Source organism: Phyllopteryx taeniolatus, chromosome 7 (genome assembly GCF_024500385.1).
Source record: "Phyllopteryx taeniolatus isolate TA_2022b chromosome 7, UOR_Ptae_1.2, whole genome shotgun sequence".
NCBI lineage: Eukaryota > Metazoa > Chordata > Actinopteri > Syngnathiformes > Syngnathidae > Phyllopteryx > Phyllopteryx taeniolatus.
Window position 1 is genome coordinate 4691992 of NC_084508.1, and position 17941 is coordinate 4709932.

The window sequence follows — 17941 nt, forward strand, 5'->3', positions numbered from 1 at the left end:
GAATCTAGATTGAGTTGATCAAATATGGACGTTTGTTGTGCCTGAAGACAAAATGCGGCAGTTTCAGCACCGGCGCAAGTTTTCTACGTGTCCCCTACGTCATCGCTGAGCGCCTCGGACAACCGCACGCGTTGGCTAGTCTTGTTTCCAAGTTTCCCTGATGTCGACAATTTCTTTTTCGCAGGAGCTCCAAGACCTCCTCAACCCGCTCCCAAAGTTCGCCGATCCCGAGGACGACCATGACGAGGCCACCAGAGCCCGAGTCAGCGACGCCTTCGCCGGGGACGTCGACGACGACGACGACGAGGAGGTCGGCGGCGCCGGCGCCCTGCGAAGGAGAAACGCCATCATGCTGGCCGAGGGCGACGGAAGGTACCTGGGGAAGGCCGTCAGCAGACAGCAGCTCCTCATGGACGTCGACCAAAGTAAGCTCAGACCTTTTTCATTAGTGTCCAACGCGGGGATGTGGATACGGTGGACCGAGGTAGTTCCCTCAAAATCAACCCCCCCCAACACAGTTTCTTTACCGCTAATTTGTGCTATTTTTATTTTTAAATATTTTTTGTGGCATATATATTTTACCAAGTCTATCCTGAACATATACATTAAGGCGTGAAAAAAGTACATGTTCTCCATTATACAAGCATTTTATAATTGTCATTTTAAAAAACACACATGTGGGTTCAGGTAAAAAAAAAAAAAAATAATTCACCTGCTGTGAATTTTGCTGTCCAGCAAAAAAGTACAGAAATATTCAACAGGATTCAAACGTTTGCACAAGGTCAAATCAAAGTCAGTCCACCTATGGAGGTTTCAGTGCGTTTGTCTAAAAGTCATTCAGGGCCAGCATGGATATTTGGCACTCAATAGGTTAAGTTCATCCTGAAATGTCACCCGAAAGTCGGAATCCAAACTGTTTGCGGATGTACACCATTTGTGGAGGATGCGGACCGAGCCCCGACACAAATTGGCAAATTTGACAAGCAGATCGATTCCGGGCCCAATAGCTGCAAATACAGTCGAGCTGTGATTCTCAAAGTCCCGCGGCACAGGCTTCCTCTCCTGCTACGTGAACGGATCACTGAATTCAATTCACATAACGTTGACAAAATGTCAAACAGAAAATACAACTAAACATATTCAAATAAAACTTTTCAACTTTTTGCTGGAACTCCAGTACAGTTAATTTTAAAGTTAAAGTGCAGCACTTTTTTTTTTTTTTTAGTACGGTTTAATTGTATTTAACTTTTAGGTATAATACATTTGCATGACATTTGTAACCATTTGTTTTAAAATTTAAATTGGAAATACAAAAAAATAGAATAACATTTTTTTTATGTTCCATCCATCCATTTTCTGAGCCGCTAACCCTCACGCGGGTCGCGAGCGCGCTGGAGCCCATCCCGGCTATCGTCAGGCGAGAGGCGGGGTACAACCTCAACTGGTCGCCAGCCAATCGCAGGGCACATACAAACAAAAAACCATTCACACCTCCGGGCAATTTCGAGTTTTCAATGTACCTAGCACGCATGTTTTTGGGGATGTGGGAGGAAAGCGGAGCACCCGGAGAAAAGCCACGCAGGCACGGGGAGAACATGCAAACTCCACACAGGCAGGGCCGGATTTGAACCCGCAACCTCACAACTGTGAGGCAGATGTGCTAACCAGTCGGCCTGCGTGCAATATGTTAATTAATTCATTTAAGTATATATAGTTTTAATTGTACTATTTCTAAGCGCAGGGTGTTAATGCTTAAAGTGTGCTTCCGACAGTACATTTTCCGTTTACCTTTTAGGAATTCAAAGCTTTTTCTTGCCGGTGATGATAGTCGTGCATCGTCAGGGCGTTGACTGGCGTTTCCTCCGCGGTGTGTGGCGTGCGTCGAAGTTGGTGCGCAAATAGTTGTTTTGCGCACAAACTCAGGCTAGTGCGTCCTGTTGCGTGAAACGTCTTCCAAGACAAACCTCTTTCTTGTTTTTGCTAAACTACATTTTAAAGTTGGTCATTCCTGCGTGGTGGTACTCGGAGTAAAAAGTTTGAGCAGTCGATACATTTGCGAATGCCGAACGGCGACTATGCGGGGCTCCGACAAATATTTTGCATATTAACGAACGTGCGATATGCCGATCCAGACTTACGCTTCCCAATTTTCACTTTATCCAAGATGATGAAGACGAGGAGGAGGCGGAGGATGGCAGTGTTGAAGAACTAGAAGCGGACGAAGAGGAGGCGGACGCGGACTTCCACGAGCAGACGGGCGGCACGGACGACCTCCGGGTGAGCCAGGAGGATGACGGCGAGGAAGACCAGATGGAAGAGGATGAAGATGGCGTGGAGGAGGAGGAGGAGGAGGGCGCCATGTCCACCTTCTCCAAGGAGAAGCTGGACGAGGAGGTGGAGAAGGCTGAGGCGGTCCGGAAGCAGCTGGCGCTGTGGGAGCAGCTCCTGGAGGCCCGCATCAAGATGCAGAAGGCGCTGGGCAGCGCCAACCGCCTCCCGCGCCCACACGCCCTTCCGCACTTCCGGGCCAGGGGCGGCGACCGGCAGGCGGGCGCCGCCGAGGACGCGCGCAAGGCCTTGAAGGCGCTTCAGAGGTCCCTGCTGGACCTTCACCAGCTGCTCATCCGGCAGAGCGCCACGCCGGTCCTGCTGGGCCAGGATGAGGATGAGGAAGATGAAGGTGATTGGCACATTCAAACTTGACACCGCGCCGCAACCTCGCTTTTCACAATGAATCCGTTCCACAAAGTCTGACTACAACGGGACGGGACGGAAACCAAAGCAATATTCCCCATAGCGCGTCGGGTAAATCCAAATAATTCCGGTCTGTTGAACACTTTTTACACAAGTTACAAAACGCTTCGGATCAAATCGATGAATCGACAACTAATGGCTTATTAAATCAACTATTTTGATAATTGTTTAAAGACCATTTAACTTCAAATTGTCGGAATTTCAGCCTCCGATTTCTGTCATCCTCCATGGAAGCAGACGGATTGTTTTTGTCTTGCATCAAAATGAGACATTTGCAAACAATCAACATTTTTGCCATTTTTCTGATGGACGTCTCTCTCCCTCGCTGTCTCGATGGATATTCGTCTGCGTCGGAAGAGGGCAGAGCGGCCAAGCGCAAACCGGACATGTCCGACGACCCCGAGGTGGCGTCGGAGCGTTTCGCCGCCTTCCGGCCGTACCGCGACGCCACGCTACGAAAGTGGCACGACAGAACGCGCCTGAGCTCGGGCAAGCGCGGCGGCGGCGACTTCGGCGCGTTCGAGCGCGACGTCGTCGGCCAAGTGGAGCAGATCCTGACGGACAAGGAGCGGCTGGTGCGACGGACGCAGACGCGGCGCTCCGAGTACCGCGTCCTCGGGACCGGCGAGGAGCCGGACCACGCCGACGCACGAAACCCATCGGAGGAGCGTCTTGATGGGCCAAGTAGGTTTTTCTTTTAATGGCCTTTTTACTGGTTTTATGTTTTTTTTTTTTCTTTCCGAATTTGTTCTAACGCCTTGCGGTTTTGGCGCGTGTCGTTCCACAGCGCCCGCCAGAGGCGAGCGGGCGAAGGACACGGACGAGGACGTCTTCGACGACGACGACTTCTACCACCAGCTGCTGCGCGAGCTGATCGAGCGCAAAACGGGCGGCAGCGACGCCGCCGACCGGCAGGTGGCGGCGGGGCGCCAGTGGCTGCGGATCCAGAAGCTGCGCAGCAAGATCAAGAAGAAGGTGGACACCAAGGCCAGCAAAGGTCGCAAGGTCAGGTTCGACGCGCACACCAAGCTGCTCAACTTCATGGCGCCCGTCCTCCGGGACGACGGGGCGCTCGCCCACGACGCCCGCACCGAACTCTACAGGGGACTCTTTGGACACGCAGACTCCGCCTACCTGTGATGTCATCGCCCGATAGATGATCATTTTCATAAAACATCTCGTGTGGTCTGTGACCTTTGACCTATTTATACTGCACTGGTATGCTACATAGGAGCATATTCTGTAGTACTATATTGTTCAATTGTGTGTTGTGCTATATTATGCTAAATTGCACAAAGTACTCTATTTGATCATGTACATTGGTTGCGCATGATTAAAATGTGCGAAACTGGAAAATAATTGAATAACATTTGTTAGCTGGACACATTTGAACCCTTAGATGGCGCAAAATGGCGCCTATCAGAATCATTGATCCACTCATCGTGCGTATGCACGAACCTGTGATTTCTCAATATGTTCGTACTCGTTTTGGTTTGTGCAAACGCACCTATAACGCAGGATCGATCAGCCATCGAAATTACGTCACGCCCGCACACGTTTCTTCCCCAAGATGCCCAATGTATTGGAACAACAGTCATTCCTAAAACGATCACTTTGCCGATAATCGTTGGAAGCACAAATACGCTCATGAGTGGACGCACCCTTCGTTTTCAATCAGGATTTTATTCAATCAAACAAACGAACAAAAAAAAGAAGGCGTTTCCTTGCCCGGAAAGGGAAGCGTGTCAACGCGCTGCCATCATGGTGGCGACGAGGCTGATCGGCAGGGGGGCGGGGCCTCACCTGCCGTAAGGATGCATGGAAGCCGACTTGATGTTCGTCTTGATGCCCGGAAGCTTCCCTGAAATGACAAAAATCAAACTCAAAATAACGGCGACAGGAAGGCAACACACGAAACATTTCAACCCCGCCTTCGAAACCCTAACCCAAGATCTAAACCCCAATGTGAAACATTACCTCTTGTTTAAAACAATTACCCGGGCTTGAAACCCTAATTTGAAACCCTGCCTGTCTTTTAAAACCTTAACTCTGGCTGGTAACCCTAACTGCTGTTTAAAAGACTAACCCTAGCTAGAAAACAGTTATTGGAAACCCTACCCGTTGTTTAAAACCCTAACCTAAAATTGATACCCTAATTTGTTACCCTACTCCTCCTTTCAAACCTTAATCAGAAATCCTGATTTGAAAGGCTACCCATTGTTTAAACCCCTAACCCTGGCTTGAAACCCGACCTTTTGTTGAAAACCGGAACCCTAGACATTGTTTGTCTTAAAAACCCTAATTTGAAAGCCTACTCCTCGTGTGCCACCCTAATCCCCGAACGCCGGCGGGCGCGTACCCGGCTGTCCTTGCTGCTGCGGGGGCCCCCCGGGGAGCTGGCCGCCGGCGCCCCCGATGGTGACCTGTTGCAGGCTGGGCCCGGCGCCCGGGCCGGCCGCGGCTCCGGCCGGCCCGGGCGGGCGGCACTTGGACAGGCCTTTGCCGAACGCCACCGCGCCCACCAGGGCGCTGGTGTCGGCCGGGTTGAACCAGGACTTGCTCGGACGCGCCGCTGAAAATAGAAATGTCTGTGAGCGAGCTAATCTATGCAAATGTCACATTTGCCAGCTCATTTGCATAAGGAGCAACAAAGCCCGTCTTACTTTTTGTGTCGTCGTCGTCCACAAACGCGAAAACAAAAACAACAAGGATGCAACAATGTGCGTCTCACCCGCGCTTTCGCCGTCTCGCTCGTCTCTCGGGTTGCTCAGCTTCTCCAGCAGGCTGGAACACAACTTGTTCAAGGTCTGGATCTGTTTCTGCGGGGGCAGGAAGGAAGGGCGTAAGCAAGTTGCCAAGCAGGCTGTTGAGTGCGCGGCGCCCGCACCTGCGCCACTTCGGGCCCGATGCGCGCCGCCTCCACGCTGAGCTGCTTCTCCTGCTCCTCCACCTCGGGCTCGGGTTTGGTGCGCAGGTAGTCGGGGACGATCTCGTGGCTGAAGACGGGCACGCGCTGCTCCGTCACTTTCTGACAGGCGGGCCGGCCACAAAAGAGAACAGCTTCTTCGTTTAGGCCGATAGAAATCCCGTTGCGGTGGGCTCGAGGATGCGACCGCGTTTATTTTCAGCTTGTGCCATTCAAAATGGCCGTTGTGTCTGCCCCCCCCCCCCCAAAAAAAAAACGTATTTTTTTCCCCCCGAGTGACGTTTTTCGGGAGTCGGCAATGAGTGAACGATTCCGCACCCAGTTATTCATTCCCGACTCCCGAATCACACAAAGGGACTTTCGGTGGACACTTTAAGGTCTGGTACATCAAAATCTCTTTGCGATGATTTGGGAGTTGCGAATCAGTGAATGATTCTGTTTCGAATCAGTGAATGATTCTGTTTGGAATCATCACTCAATCATCAGTCGCAACTCACTATACGGCTCATTTTCATACAATTTGATCAATAACGATAAATCCCTCTATATTGATTGGGGAGTAGGGAATGAATGATCGTCAAGCCCACCGGCGTTTAGTCCACGAACTCGTCTCACCGCCAGGTCGTCGTCGCGGTCCTGAGAGAGCAGCAGCGGGATGATGAGCTGGTTACGGAACGACGGCGTCTTGTCGTTCTTCAGCAGCTTGTTGATGGTGTTCAGCTGACCCGACAGCAGAGCGAAGTTGTCCAGCACCGACGGCCTGACGCGCACACGACAGCTACGTTAATGCTAACAAAGCTAGCATCGGTGTTGCACATGGAGATGGACACTATAACAAAACGGGCGCATACATTGGGAGGAAAAAGGATGTCAACCCTTTGGAATCGCTTGCATTTCTGCAAAAATTGGTCATAAAATGTGGTGCGATCTTTTGTCTAAATCACAAGACAAAAACGAAAAGTCTGTTTCAACTAATACCACACACACACAAAAAAAAAACGTTTTCATATTTGTATTGCAAAATAATGGAACCGTTCACTGGACAGGGACGGAGAAAAACAAGAACCTCGAGGAAACGTTTGCTTGAGGTTGTTGCTGCCAAAGGGTCAAGAGTCAAGCAATTAGTTCATCCAAATAAAGACAAACGGGCTGTATTTCCCAATTTGGCCCTTTCCCAACCAAGGACGTCAAACGCTAAACAAGACTATCCTGTGTCTTCCGAGAGGATCCGATAAGACCGTCCTTAGGTCTGAGGCGTGTTCAAGCTATAGTACGTGACTTCTGGCGCCCCCTGAGCCCAGATTCGGCATTACAACAAAAGATTCTACAACATCGGTACCACGTTTTGAAGGACGTGCGTCATTTCCGTGCGCTCGTTTGCAGCGCGCCGCCAACCGGCCCGGCGAGGGAAACGAGGAGGGCCGAGTCATGACGGCGTTCTCACCATGTGAGCCGCTCGTACTCGTTCTCCAGCTTGAAGATGAACGAGTGAAGAGCATTTTTGACGTGCGCCACTTGCGTGATGAGCGACTCCAGCGACGCTTCCAGTTGTTTTTCTTCCCGCTGCTGCTCCAAGGCCACAACACACACACACACACACACACGGAATCACGTATGTCGAGTCAGTCTTGTACACTTTATCATCGAGTCTTCCTCTGCTGGAACGTGAAAGAATCATTGCCAAAGCACAGTTCAGTCGCATTTCACGTTTTAGTACAATATAGTCTCATTTCGTCTCGAAGAATCGTTGGCGTTTAAAAAGTTGTATTTAAGTCACAATAGCATTTAACTTTCATGTGCAATACATTTGAAACTAATTATTTAAAGCGCACCCAAAAACAAAATCCTTTTTTTGTTTCTAAATAAATTAAACATGTTTGAAGGTAAGTGCTGAAGTGCTATTATATTAGATCGACATCTTGACGCATAGAAGTGGCAATCATTCACAATTGTTGACTGGAAAAAGTTCCGACGGCGAAAGATCTCCATTTGTATTTCGTATACGATATTAGGCCTACTTAAGAGGTCAAATATCACCAAAAGTAACGGAGGCATCGAGTATTAAAGAGTGAGATGCGACGTATTAGCTAATGTGGGATTTAGCTTTCGTCATTACCTTTGTAATTAGGCTTCGTCATGCAACAAGACGATGACCCACAACACACTGCCAACACAACAAAGGATTTTATCAGGGGGAAAAAGTGGAAGGTCTTAGACTGGCCAAGTCAATCACCGGACCTTAACCCAATAGAGCATGCATCCAACTCCTGAAGAGGAGACTGAAGGGAGAAACCCCCAGAAAAAAACAAGAACTGATCAATGCTATATTCTTGAATCTTCTCTGTTTGTTCATCCGCTGAAGCCCACGGTCAACTCTTTTGCTGGTGCATCTTCTCCTGCCACAGTTTGTCTTTGCATTGATACACAGCACTCTGTGAACAGCCAGCCTCCATCTGCAGTCTTCCCCATATTGAACCCAACTGAGACATCCATCCATTTTCTGGACCGCTTCGTCCTCACTAGGGTCGCGGGCGTGCCGTAGCCTATCCCAGCTATCTTCGGGCGAGTGGCGGGGTACAGCCTGAACTGGTCGCCAGCCAATCGCAGGGCTTATAGAAACAAACAAGCCTTCGCACTAACAGTCACACCTACGGGTAATTTAGAGTCCTCAATCAACCTACCATGCATGTTTTGGGGATGTGGGAGGAAACCGGAGTGTCCGTAGAAAACCCACCCAGGCACGGGGAGAACATGCAAACTCCACACAGGCGGGGCCGGGATTTGAACCCCGGTCCCCAGAACTGTGAGCCAGATGTGCTAACCAGTCATCACCGTGCCGCCCAACTGAGACAATTGAACCAAACTGAAGCAATTTCACGGCACCTGTGGAAACCTTTGCAGGCGCTTTGAGTCTAGCACATGATTACTGTCTGATTACGGTTTTGTTTTTGAAGAACGCTTGGTTCTACTATGCTATTGTATTTGAATATTGGTCGAGGTGGTGCCTGGTGTAAAAAGAAGCAAATCCAAATGCAGGTATGCCCCCCAGTTAGCAGTATAGCGACACGGTACATTTTAACCTGTTAGCCAATGATCTGTTCTGCTCGATGGATTAATTGATTGATTACAGCCTTTGTTATTATTATTTACGAGTTAGCTTAGCGCCTAATGCTAACCACCACCAACAGCCATCCAGCGGTTCTTCGCATTGTACGCAGATTTATAAAAAATAAAAAACAAACACACACGACAAGGGTTCACTAAACTAACCTGGCTGACTAATATGTTGAAAATTAAAAAGTGACACATTAAAAACAAGTTTGCCTTCTATTAGCGTCAAGTCAGCTTACCTGCATCGTAAACACACAAGCTAACAATCAAATAAATCCGCGACATTTACTATTGGATACAAACACTTCCGGTGCAGTTTCAATTTAAAAACGTTTTGAAATTGAAACAATGGAGATCGTCGGCAGATTTGGTTGTGTACATATAAGTACATGCCCTAAAACATGGTTCAGTCGTTGTTATTATTATTATTATTTTTTTTATTATTCGAGTAAACTTACCTGTATCGTAAAACAAGTCAACGATCACATGAACTTCACCAGTTAGCTCAAAATACTTCCGGTTTAGCCTTTTTCAATATAAAAAGATCAGAACGTGTGAACAAATCTATTGTCTTTCAATGCTTTGACGAACAATAAACAGTCCATTAAAGTTAACTTTGAATATTCATTCTCCATTAATGTGAATGTTTGTTCGTGTGTATGTGCCCCTGACATTGACTGGCGACCGGTCCAAGGAGTCCTCTCACACAAAGTCAACTGGGATAGAGTCCAGTTCACCCTAAGGCGACCTTAATGAGGACAAGCTACAGAATATAAAATGGATGGCTAGAGAAGGGAAAGCAGACTGAGAAAATAGAGGACACACATTTGATGAGAGTTTTATTTAGAAAGTCGGCGCTGACGCGCATATGAACGCAGATGTGAAGCTTGCGGAAGGTCGGCTGACCGGTGAGGACGTTCAGAAGAGACTCTCCACGTCGCCCATCTCCACCACCACCGTCTTAAGCTGGGAGTAGTACTCGATGGTCACCTGACCGTTCTCGCGCCCGAAACCTAACAAAGCCAACACGCGCACAATAATAATAAAGACTGTATTTCTATATCGCAGACTTTCACTTATCGCGGAGGGGTCTGTAACGTAACCCCCGCGATGGAATGTAGTCGTAAATGACTTCACACACGCTTTCAAGTAAAACTGAACCAACGACTTTCCTGGTTTTCTTTTGAAAGGCCCACCTGACATCTTGTATCCTCCAAAGGGTACCTCCACGGGGCTGATGTTGTAGTTGTTGATGTAACACGTGCCCGCCTCCAGCTTCTCAGCCACTCGATGAGCTCGCGAGATGTCTCTGAGGGACGAACGAGAAGAAGAACGTTTAGAGGTTGCGAATGCGCCACTCGGTAGAGCCCCCGGTCGTCGCGATCACCTGGTGAAGACGCCGGACGCCAATCCGAAGGTGGTGTCGTTGGCACGCCGCAGAACCTCCTCCTCGGTGTCGAATGGCAGCACCGACATGACCGGCCCAAAGATTTCCTCCTTCACGCACGTCATGTCGTCCCTGCAGTTGTCTGCGGAAACACACGCGAGTGCAACATGGAGCATGACTGCATCATGAAATGCGCACGACCACAACTTGAAATGCACGACAACTTCAAGAAACATGACCACAAGATGAAACATAACTGGCCAAATCATGAAAAAATACATGACCACATCAAAAAACATACAACCACATCATGAAATACACGACCACATGAATCACATGGCAACATCAAAAAACATATGACCACAACATGAAACACACAACGACAACAAGGAACATGACCAAATGATGAAATGCACATGAAAACAAGATGAAATGTGTGCGGCCACAACATGAAACCCACATGACAACATTAAGAAACATGACCACAAAATGAAACCCATACTGTATGGCCACATCATGAAATACATGACCACAACATCAAACACATAACATCAACATGTGACTACAACATGAAACCCAGATGGTCAGCACTTGAAACGCACAACCACATCAAAAAACATACGACCACATAAAACACACAGGACCACATAAAGAAATATATGACCACAACATGAAACACAGTTGACCACATAAAGAAACATGAGCACCACACAAAACACACAACCACATCAAGAAACATATGAACACAACATAAAACACACATGACCACATTATGAAGCATGACCACAACATGAAGAAACCCATATGTCCACATCATGAAACATGCGTGGCAACAACACAAAACCACATAAAACACACATGACCACATCAAGAATATACTGTATGACCACAACATGAACAACGTATGACCACATCATGACATTTGCATGACCCCAACATGAAAAACACAAGACCACAACATGAAACATCACCACTTCATGACACATGCATGACCACAACGTGAAACTAGCATTAGCTTGTTAGATTAGCCTCACCGAGTACACAGGGCGACATGAAGTATCCTTCCTTGAGTTTGGGGTCAGTGGGCACGAAGGGTTCGCCACCACAGAGCACCTTGGCTCCCTGCAACAACAAAAACAAGAAACTTTTAGAATTAGCTTTAGCATTAGCATTGCACTCGTCTTGCTCCTCACCTGTTCCTTGGCCTGCCTGACAAAAGCCAGGACCTTCTCCAGCTGGGGCTTGCTGATGAGCGCCCCCATGCGTGTGTGCTCCAGCAAGGGGTCCCCCACAGTGATGGCCTTGGTCCTGGTGACCACCTTCTCCAAGTACTGCGTCATGATGTCCCTCTGCACGAACACCCTGGTCCCGTTGCAGCACACCTGGGTTTGCCAAAGTTAATTAAAAGAGTTAATTAAGTTGGAGACTTTCCAGGGGAATTTCCTGGAAACCTTCGGGACGTTATCCGCAAATTCTACACTCGCCCTTAGAAGATCCTTGGCGAGGAGCTTGTGTCCGAGCGTGGAACCAGTGGGGCGGAGGCACTCACCTGTCCTTGTGTGAGGAAGTTGGCCATGAGCGCTCCTTTGACGGCGTTGTCTAGGTCGCAATCTTTGAAGATGATCAGCGGAGACTTCCCGCCGAGCTCCAGCGTCACCGGCTTCACACCCCGGGCCGACAACTCCATAACCTGACAATGCAAAAATACAAACAAGTTCAACAACAGCAACGCTACACTAGTCATTGTAGTTGTGATCCTGGTGGTACTTGTTGTAGTTCTGGTTTGAGTACTTGTGATGGTTCTGGATTTTGTCTAAATCTGGTTCTTGTTATAACGCTGGTTATAGTTGTTTCGAGTCCTTGTCTAGTTTTAGCTGTACTCCTGCTTTTGCTTTTTACTAGTCTTGTAGTGTTTCTTTACCTTGTCTAGTTCTCGTTGTTGCTCTGGTTCTCGTTTTACTTCTGGTTGTGCTTTTAGTTCTGTTTTTTGTTTTAGTCTTGTTCTGGTACTATGTTCTTTCTTATTCTGGTGCTTATGTATTTGTGGTTGTTGTTCCAGTTCTAAATTTACTTCTGGCTGAGCTTCTAGTTCTGTTTCTTGTTCTAGTCTTGTACTGGTTCTGTCTTATTCTTGTTCTTTTCTAGTTTGGTGGTGGTTGTTGTTGTTCCAGTTGTAGTTTTACTTTTGATTGTGCTTCTAGTTTGTGTCTTGTACTAGTTCTTGTCTCCTTCTGGTTCTTGCTCTCATCTTTCTCTGATTCTAGTTCTGATTATTGTCTTGGTCTGGCTCTTGTGCTTGTCTGTGTCTTGTCTAGTACAGGTTTTAGTTGTGTTCTAGTTTTACTAGTGGGTGGTTGTGTGCTATAATGCAATAAATATAAAAACACAGTTCTAGTTTTTGTTCTAGTCTTTCTCTGGGTCTTGGTTGGGCTCTTATTCTGGTTGTTGTCCTGGTTTTAGGTGTACTTTGATTCTTGATTCTTTCTCTGGTTTTAGTTAGTTCTCGCTCTGGCGAGCCATGACAAGGAAACGCCGTGTCTCGTCCTGGTTGTTGTTTGGTTCTTTTTCTTTAAAAAAACAAAAAGGTATGGTTGTTACGATTGTAGTTCTAGTTTCTTTTACCCTAGTTCTGGTTCTTGTCTGGTCCTGGTTGCCGTTCTACTTCTCTTTGTGGTTCTACTTCCGGTTCTTGTTCTTGTATTTCTCAGATTCTAGTTGCGGTTGTTGCTTGGTTCAGCTGCTGTTCTAGTTCTGTTTGTTGTTCTGGTCTCTTTGATCCTAGTTCTAACTCTTGTCTTAGTCTTGTCGTTATTCTGCTTCTTGTTGTAGTCTTGTTTAGTTCTGCCTGTATTTCCCGTTATTGTTCAAATATCTTTTGTCCAGTTGTGGTTCTTGTCTTGATCTGGCCTCTTGTTCTGGTTCTAGTCTCCCCACAGTACAAATCGTCTGCCAATCATTGTTGTTCTAATGTTTCCTGGCCCCTAACCCCTTGTGTATATCAGGAGGTAGTGGTACATGCTGTTACCTTCTTTCCGGTGGGCACGCTGCCCGTGAAGGACACCTTGGCAACATTTGGGTGCTGGCACAGTAATGTTCCTGTTTGGGCGCCACCTTGCACCACACAGAAGAGTCCTTGGGGCACTCCGGCCTCCTGGTAGATCTCAGCCAGGATGACAGCGGTGACGGGCGTCATAGGGGAGGGCTTGAACACCATGCCGTTGCCTGACAACACAAAGGTCACAGCGCGCTGTCAAGGTAATCGCCCGAGCGGGAACAGGCCAAACGTTTGCAAACTTACCGCACGCCAGAGCGGGAGCAGACTTGAACACTGCGATCTGGAAGGGGTAGTTCCACGCACCGATGCCCACGCACACGCCCAAAGCCTCACGTCGTGTGTACGCAAACGCGCCGCCGGGGAGCTGGATGTGCTGACCTGAGCAGACACACAAACACTACTTCTCATTCCGTTTACACTTCCGGTTATACTTCCGATTCTACTTCTGCATTACTTTCTAGTTCATGTTATTCTACTCCTAGTTTGCTCGTTATACTTCTGGTTCTTGTCTAGTTCTGCTTCTCGTTATTGTGTACTTCAGGTTTTTTCCAGTTCTTGTTATAATTCTGGCTCTTACTATAGGCTCTATTTCTAATTCTGGATCTTCTCCTACTTCTGGTCTTTTTTATAATTCTGGTTGTGGTTTCTTGTTCTACTTCTGGTTGTATTCCTGTTTCTTTTTCTAGTTCTTGTTGTTATGCTTCTGGTCATTGTCGTAGCTCTGGTTCTTTTTCTTGCTATAATTCTGGTTACTGTTATTATTCTACATCTTGTTGTTCAAGTTCTGGCCTATGTTTGTTTTTTTTCTAGTTCCTGTCATATTTATGTTAGTTGTTCTACTGGCTGTGCTTCTAATTCTGTTTCTTGTTCAACTTCTGTTTCTAGTTTTTAATCAGTTCTGGTTACTGTACTAGTTTTTGTTCAACTTCTAGCTCTTTTTCAAGTTCTTGTCCATTTCTCATTATTTTTCTAGCACTACTTATTGTTGTAGTTGTGGTTCGAGTTCTGGTTGTGGTGCAAATTCAGTTTGTTTTTGTACTTCTGGGTTTTCTTCTTGTTTTGTTCAACTTCTGGTTGTATTTGTAGTACTTTTCTGGTTCTGTTTTTTTTTTTTTTGTTCTAGTTGTGGTTATTGTTCTAGTTCTGGTTGTGGTATTAATTCTGTTTTTTCTTGTACTTCTGGTTTTTGTTCTTGTTCTTATCCCAGCCATCTTACACTTCCGCTTATTAATCCAGTTCTGGTTGTGGTTCTGCTTTTTGAAGTTGTTTTTATACTTTTGGGTCTTTTTCTAGTTCTAGTACCCTTCTGTGGTGCCCTTGTAAAAAACACAAAAAGCAAAAGCGAAACCTCTAAGATCACTGTGGCTTCACCAAGTCTGTAATCTGATGTTCTTTAGGAGAATGTGCCATCTTCTCAGATGGGAGACGGTTGACAAAATATCTTCCTTATAGACTGACCTGCCATGGTTCCGGCCAATCCGGCGTAGTACTCCATACACTGCCAGGCCCCGTCCACGTCTGCCAGAGCTTCGGTGATGGACTTCCCGTTGTTGATCACCTCCAACTTGGCGATCTTCTCCCGACGCTCCTGAACGAAAACGTTCATACAACACCAAGTGCAGTCAATTCAATCACATTTCTTTTCTAGAGCTAGGAATGTCCTGATCCAACCTTTTAACTTCCAATCCACTATCAATATTGCAGCCTTGAGCTGAGCGATACCGATATCGGGCGATCCGATATCAGCAATAATCAAACATACATTACTTATTTTGTAGTATGGAATGTTTGAAAAGGCTTGATCAAGTGATATTACTCAAACAGAGAACAATAAGCAGCAACGGTAGGTACGAGGAAAAGTGCGTTGCTGGATAAAAGTGCTGGAGCGGCGCATTGAATGAGCTGCTTGTATAAGAGTGGTCAAATCGGAGATTTTAGATCCAGTCCGATCCGATCCGATACTCGTTTTTTTTGCTGACATCGGACCTGGTTCCAATCGGGATAACTCTAGTTTTAACATACTTGGCCAGTAAAAAATATTCGGATCCTGATCAGAGTGTGTCAGAATGGGAGGGGTGAAGAGGGTCCGCCGCATTAATGAGTAACATCTTTTATTTTTTTTACTCCGGTTTGACCCCCGCCCGAGTCTCACCCTGATGATGCGAGCGGCCTCCAACATGACGCGCGCCCGCTCCATGCCCGCCCTCTTGCTCCAAGTCACGTACGCGCCGTGGGCGCTCTTGATGGCCAAGTCCACCTCATCGGGGCCGGATGGGGTCATGTGACACAGCACGCGCCCTATGCATGCAAAACAAAGTTCAAAATCAGCACATACTTAAAATGTTTTGAGGTCAACAAGAAAGGAGGGGCCTTCTGTTATGCAACAAGTCAACGAACCTCATGATCCCACCGACATTTAAACAGACACCGTCTTGAGGGCTGACTCATACGTCCACTTGGCCGCCATATTGAATGTGTCAAGTGGCGCAATGGCTGACGATTCCTCGTTCATTTGCTGCTTAGAGATGTCGCAACCGTTTTACACTCAGAGATCAAAGGTCACTGAGCAAAACCTGAACAATGACTTTTGAATGGATTTGGCCATTGTATGCTCGTTTTGCCAAAATAATTTACTAACTTTGTGGCCAATGTCATGAAGTATTAGCAGTTTAGCGTTCATGAATTCACCTATTCACAGATTTTTTTTTTTTTTTAAAGCTAACCTCCATTATTGTAGAGAATTTAGTTGTAACGTGGCATAAAAAGTCAGATTTTTTTGTGGCAAAATACTGTGTTTTTATATTTATTGTGTAGTATATTTTAATAGTAACCCAATCAGAGTTCCTTCGCACAGGATAAATGGTGGGAGATCTGTATTCACTCCAACTATCTTTTCTTTGTACTTCTACATCCAAGGACATCCTTTAACCAGTTATATGGATATTGGGGTTTTCTGCTAATCCTTGACCGAAACCTGTCTGGTATTTACAACCGGGGTCAGGTCTTCAGAGAGGACTGTTTTTCATTATCGCAACCAAGGGCGATTGAAAGAGTAAAGAGACACAAGCAGGGGAGTGCAAGTCCAAATATGGTCATGAGGAACGGCCATCTCACGGGTGCCCCAAGGAGGGGCTAATTCCACGCCCAGAGAATTAAACCTTGATAAACTGAGATCCAGGGTGTTTCGGGGGCTTTTTCGTCGTTCTGGAAATGTAAGCAGCTGCTATGACACTAAGGCTTGTTCAATAAATCGAATTAGCCCAAACGCCAAGTGTCTCGGAGTCTTCATGCATCCCATGCCAGACGGAAGTCGGAGTTTTCCCGGGAGATCTCCGACTCGGAAGGACAGGCGAACGAAATTAACCACAATTGCATTATAGCAACTCTAGAATTGAGACAATTAACAATAACCTGCAATCATACACACACACAAACTATCAAACTAGTTGCCCGCTCCACCAAACCTCTGCAGAAGGCTGTAATGTGTGTTTCGGCCTACACATCCGATCCCAAATCTAACAATAGTCATTTGGCTGGGCAATATGGCCAAAAATTCTTATCATGGTATAAATGGAGTCCCTTCACAGGGGTAATAGAATGTATTGCAATAAAATATATATATATATATATATATAGTTTGACACGTGCCCTAAGCAGAGTGCAGGGAGTTTTATACAGAGGAGTACATAGTTTATTAAAAAGTAAAGTCAATAGTTTATTAAAAAGTAAAGTCAAATATCTCCATATAGTGCTTCGAGAGCTGAAGGATTCGTAGCCATGGCGCTACTTTGCCACATCCAGTATGGCGTCGTCGTCGACGTGCCATTAAGCGCCCTCGGCGGTCTCTGTGTGTAACTGCATGTGCATCATATGTGCATCATCATGTGCACTGGACGATTCGTCTGCTTACCGGTGGCTGGCTCGTACACGGGCTCGCTGGCGGCGCTCCCCGGCCGGGGCGCCTGTCGCTCCCCGGCCCAGAAGTTGAGGTTGTCGCTGAGCAGCAAACTGCCGGTGGTGGCGGCGGCCATGGCGTACAGGCTGGACTGGGCCATGTGGCTCGGTGGAAAAACAAAGCCTGCTCAGTCCTCGCTGCTGTATTGCGAGGCGGCGACTGAAGCGCGAGGGAGCCACCAAACCACGCCCCCTTAAATTCGTGGAAGAAGGCTGCTTGTCAAACACTTTTCAAAATGGCGAAAAGCATTCCCTTTACACTTTGGAACGCTTGTCCAAGTACACTTTTTGTGTTGGTTTTTTGCTTCCGAGTCTACGTTTCTTGTGCTTTCCTGTCGAAATTATTCATTTGCTCAAGAACGTCACAAGTTTGCCGTTGTGCTAAAAAGATAAAATAACAAAAATGCGTTCTTCCTCAATCCCTGGAATGAAATCTGTTCATGGAGTAGTCAGCATGGTTGTGGATTGGCCTTGGGAATGTGCCAGTGACCCCCCCACCTTTTTTTTTGTTTGTTTTTGTACTTTTGGACACATTTCAGTTAAACAGCAATGTTAAAGATGTCAAGTACAATTCAACAAATGAACCCAGTAAACCCACACTATATCACGGTTCATGCTTCGCAGTCCCACATTTTTGCGTTAAAAAAAAAAAATATATATTATTATTGTGCAATACCCCCCGCCTCCATTTAAAAAAAAAAAAAAAACTATTGAAAGCAATTGACAGTACAGGTAGTCTCTCTGGGATGTAAAC

At 46.7% G+C, this 17941-nt stretch overlaps 3 protein-coding genes across 5 annotated transcripts; 1 reads left to right on the forward strand and 2 right to left on the reverse strand.

Annotated features, from left to right (window-relative positions):
* Window positions 1–35: 35 nt before the first annotated feature.
* aatf (apoptosis antagonizing transcription factor) lies at window positions 36–4113 on the forward strand. Its single transcript, XM_061778075.1, has 4 exons — window positions 36–425; window positions 2165–2680; window positions 3112–3438; window positions 3542–4113. Exons 1-4 carry the CDS (start codon window positions 161–163, stop codon window positions 3892–3894), a joined length of 1461 nt encoding a protein of 486 aa, XP_061634059.1. The 5' UTR covers window positions 36–160; the 3' UTR covers window positions 3895–4113.
* Window positions 4114–4417: 304 nt separating this feature from the next.
* Window positions 4418–9115, reverse strand: med8 (mediator complex subunit 8). 3 transcript variants are annotated; one of them, XM_061778082.1, is made up of 7 exons: window positions 9031–9115; window positions 7125–7246; window positions 6268–6440; window positions 5642–5782; window positions 5486–5573; window positions 5114–5326; window positions 4418–4615 (listed from the first exon to the last, which is right to left on the reverse strand). In XM_061778082.1, exons 1-7 carry the CDS (start codon window positions 9034–9036, stop codon window positions 4441–4443), a joined length of 918 nt encoding a protein of 305 aa, XP_061634066.1. In that variant the 5' UTR covers window positions 9037–9115; the 3' UTR covers window positions 4418–4440. The 3 variants fall into 3 exon arrangements, with proteins under 3 accessions (XP_061634066.1, XP_061634065.1, XP_061634067.1); XM_061778081.1 differs by lacking the exon at window positions 9031–9115 and adding an exon at window positions 8951–9020; XM_061778083.1 differs by lacking the exon at window positions 9031–9115 and adding an exon at window positions 8951–9004 and having other exon boundaries at window positions 6296–6440.
* Window positions 9116–9613: 498 nt separating this feature from the next.
* Window positions 9614–17365, reverse strand: aldh9a1a.1 (aldehyde dehydrogenase 9 family, member A1a, tandem duplicate 1). The gene is made up of 11 exons (XM_061778073.1): window positions 17144–17365; window positions 15386–15531; window positions 14692–14821; window positions 13477–13611; window positions 13204–13400; window positions 11728–11868; window positions 11372–11560; window positions 11213–11300; window positions 10179–10320; window positions 9988–10100; window positions 9614–9804 (listed from the first exon to the last, which is right to left on the reverse strand). The coding sequence occupies exons 1-11, from the start codon at window positions 17286–17288 to the stop codon at window positions 9710–9712; spliced, it is 1521 nt and encodes a 506-aa protein (XP_061634057.1). The 5' UTR covers window positions 17289–17365; the 3' UTR covers window positions 9614–9709.
* Window positions 17366–17941: the final 576 nt, after the last annotated feature.

Bases quoted from the DNA above. Each gene is read 5' to 3' on its own strand.
- aatf (XM_061778075.1), top strand. From the start codon at position 161: ATGTCGACAATTTCTTTTTCGCAGGAGCTCCAAGACCTCCTCAACCCG. The intron at 426-2,164 runs GTAAGCTCAGAC...ACTTTATCCAAG, and splicing joins CCTCATGGACGTCGACCAAA to ATGATGAAGACGAGGAGGAG. The intron at 3,439-3,541 runs GTAGGTTTTTCT...GTCGTTCCACAG, and splicing joins GGAGCGTCTTGATGGGCCAA to CGCCCGCCAGAGGCGAGCGG.
- med8 (XM_061778081.1), bottom strand. From the start codon at position 8,989: ATGTGTCACTTTTTAATTTTCAACATATTAGTCAGCCAG. The intron at 6,441-7,124 runs GTGAGAACGCCG...TGTGCGCGTCAG, and splicing joins GAGTACGAGCGGCTCACATG to GCCGTCGGTGCTGGACAACT. The intron at 4,616-5,113 runs GTACGCGCCCGC...TTGTCATTTCAG, and splicing joins GCAGCAGCAAGGACAGCCGG to GGAAGCTTCCGGGCATCAAG.
- aldh9a1a.1 (XM_061778073.1), bottom strand. From the start codon at position 17,288: ATGGCCCAGTCCAGCCTGTACGCCATGGCCGCCGCCACCACCGGCAGT. The intron at 14,822-15,385 runs GTGAGACTCGGG...GTTTTCGTTCAG, and splicing joins AGGCCGCTCGCATCATCAGG to GAGCGTCGGGAGAAGATCGC. The intron at 10,101-10,178 runs GTGATCGCGACG...TTCGTCCCTCAG, and splicing joins GCGTCCGGCGTCTTCACCAG to AGACATCTCGCGAGCTCATC.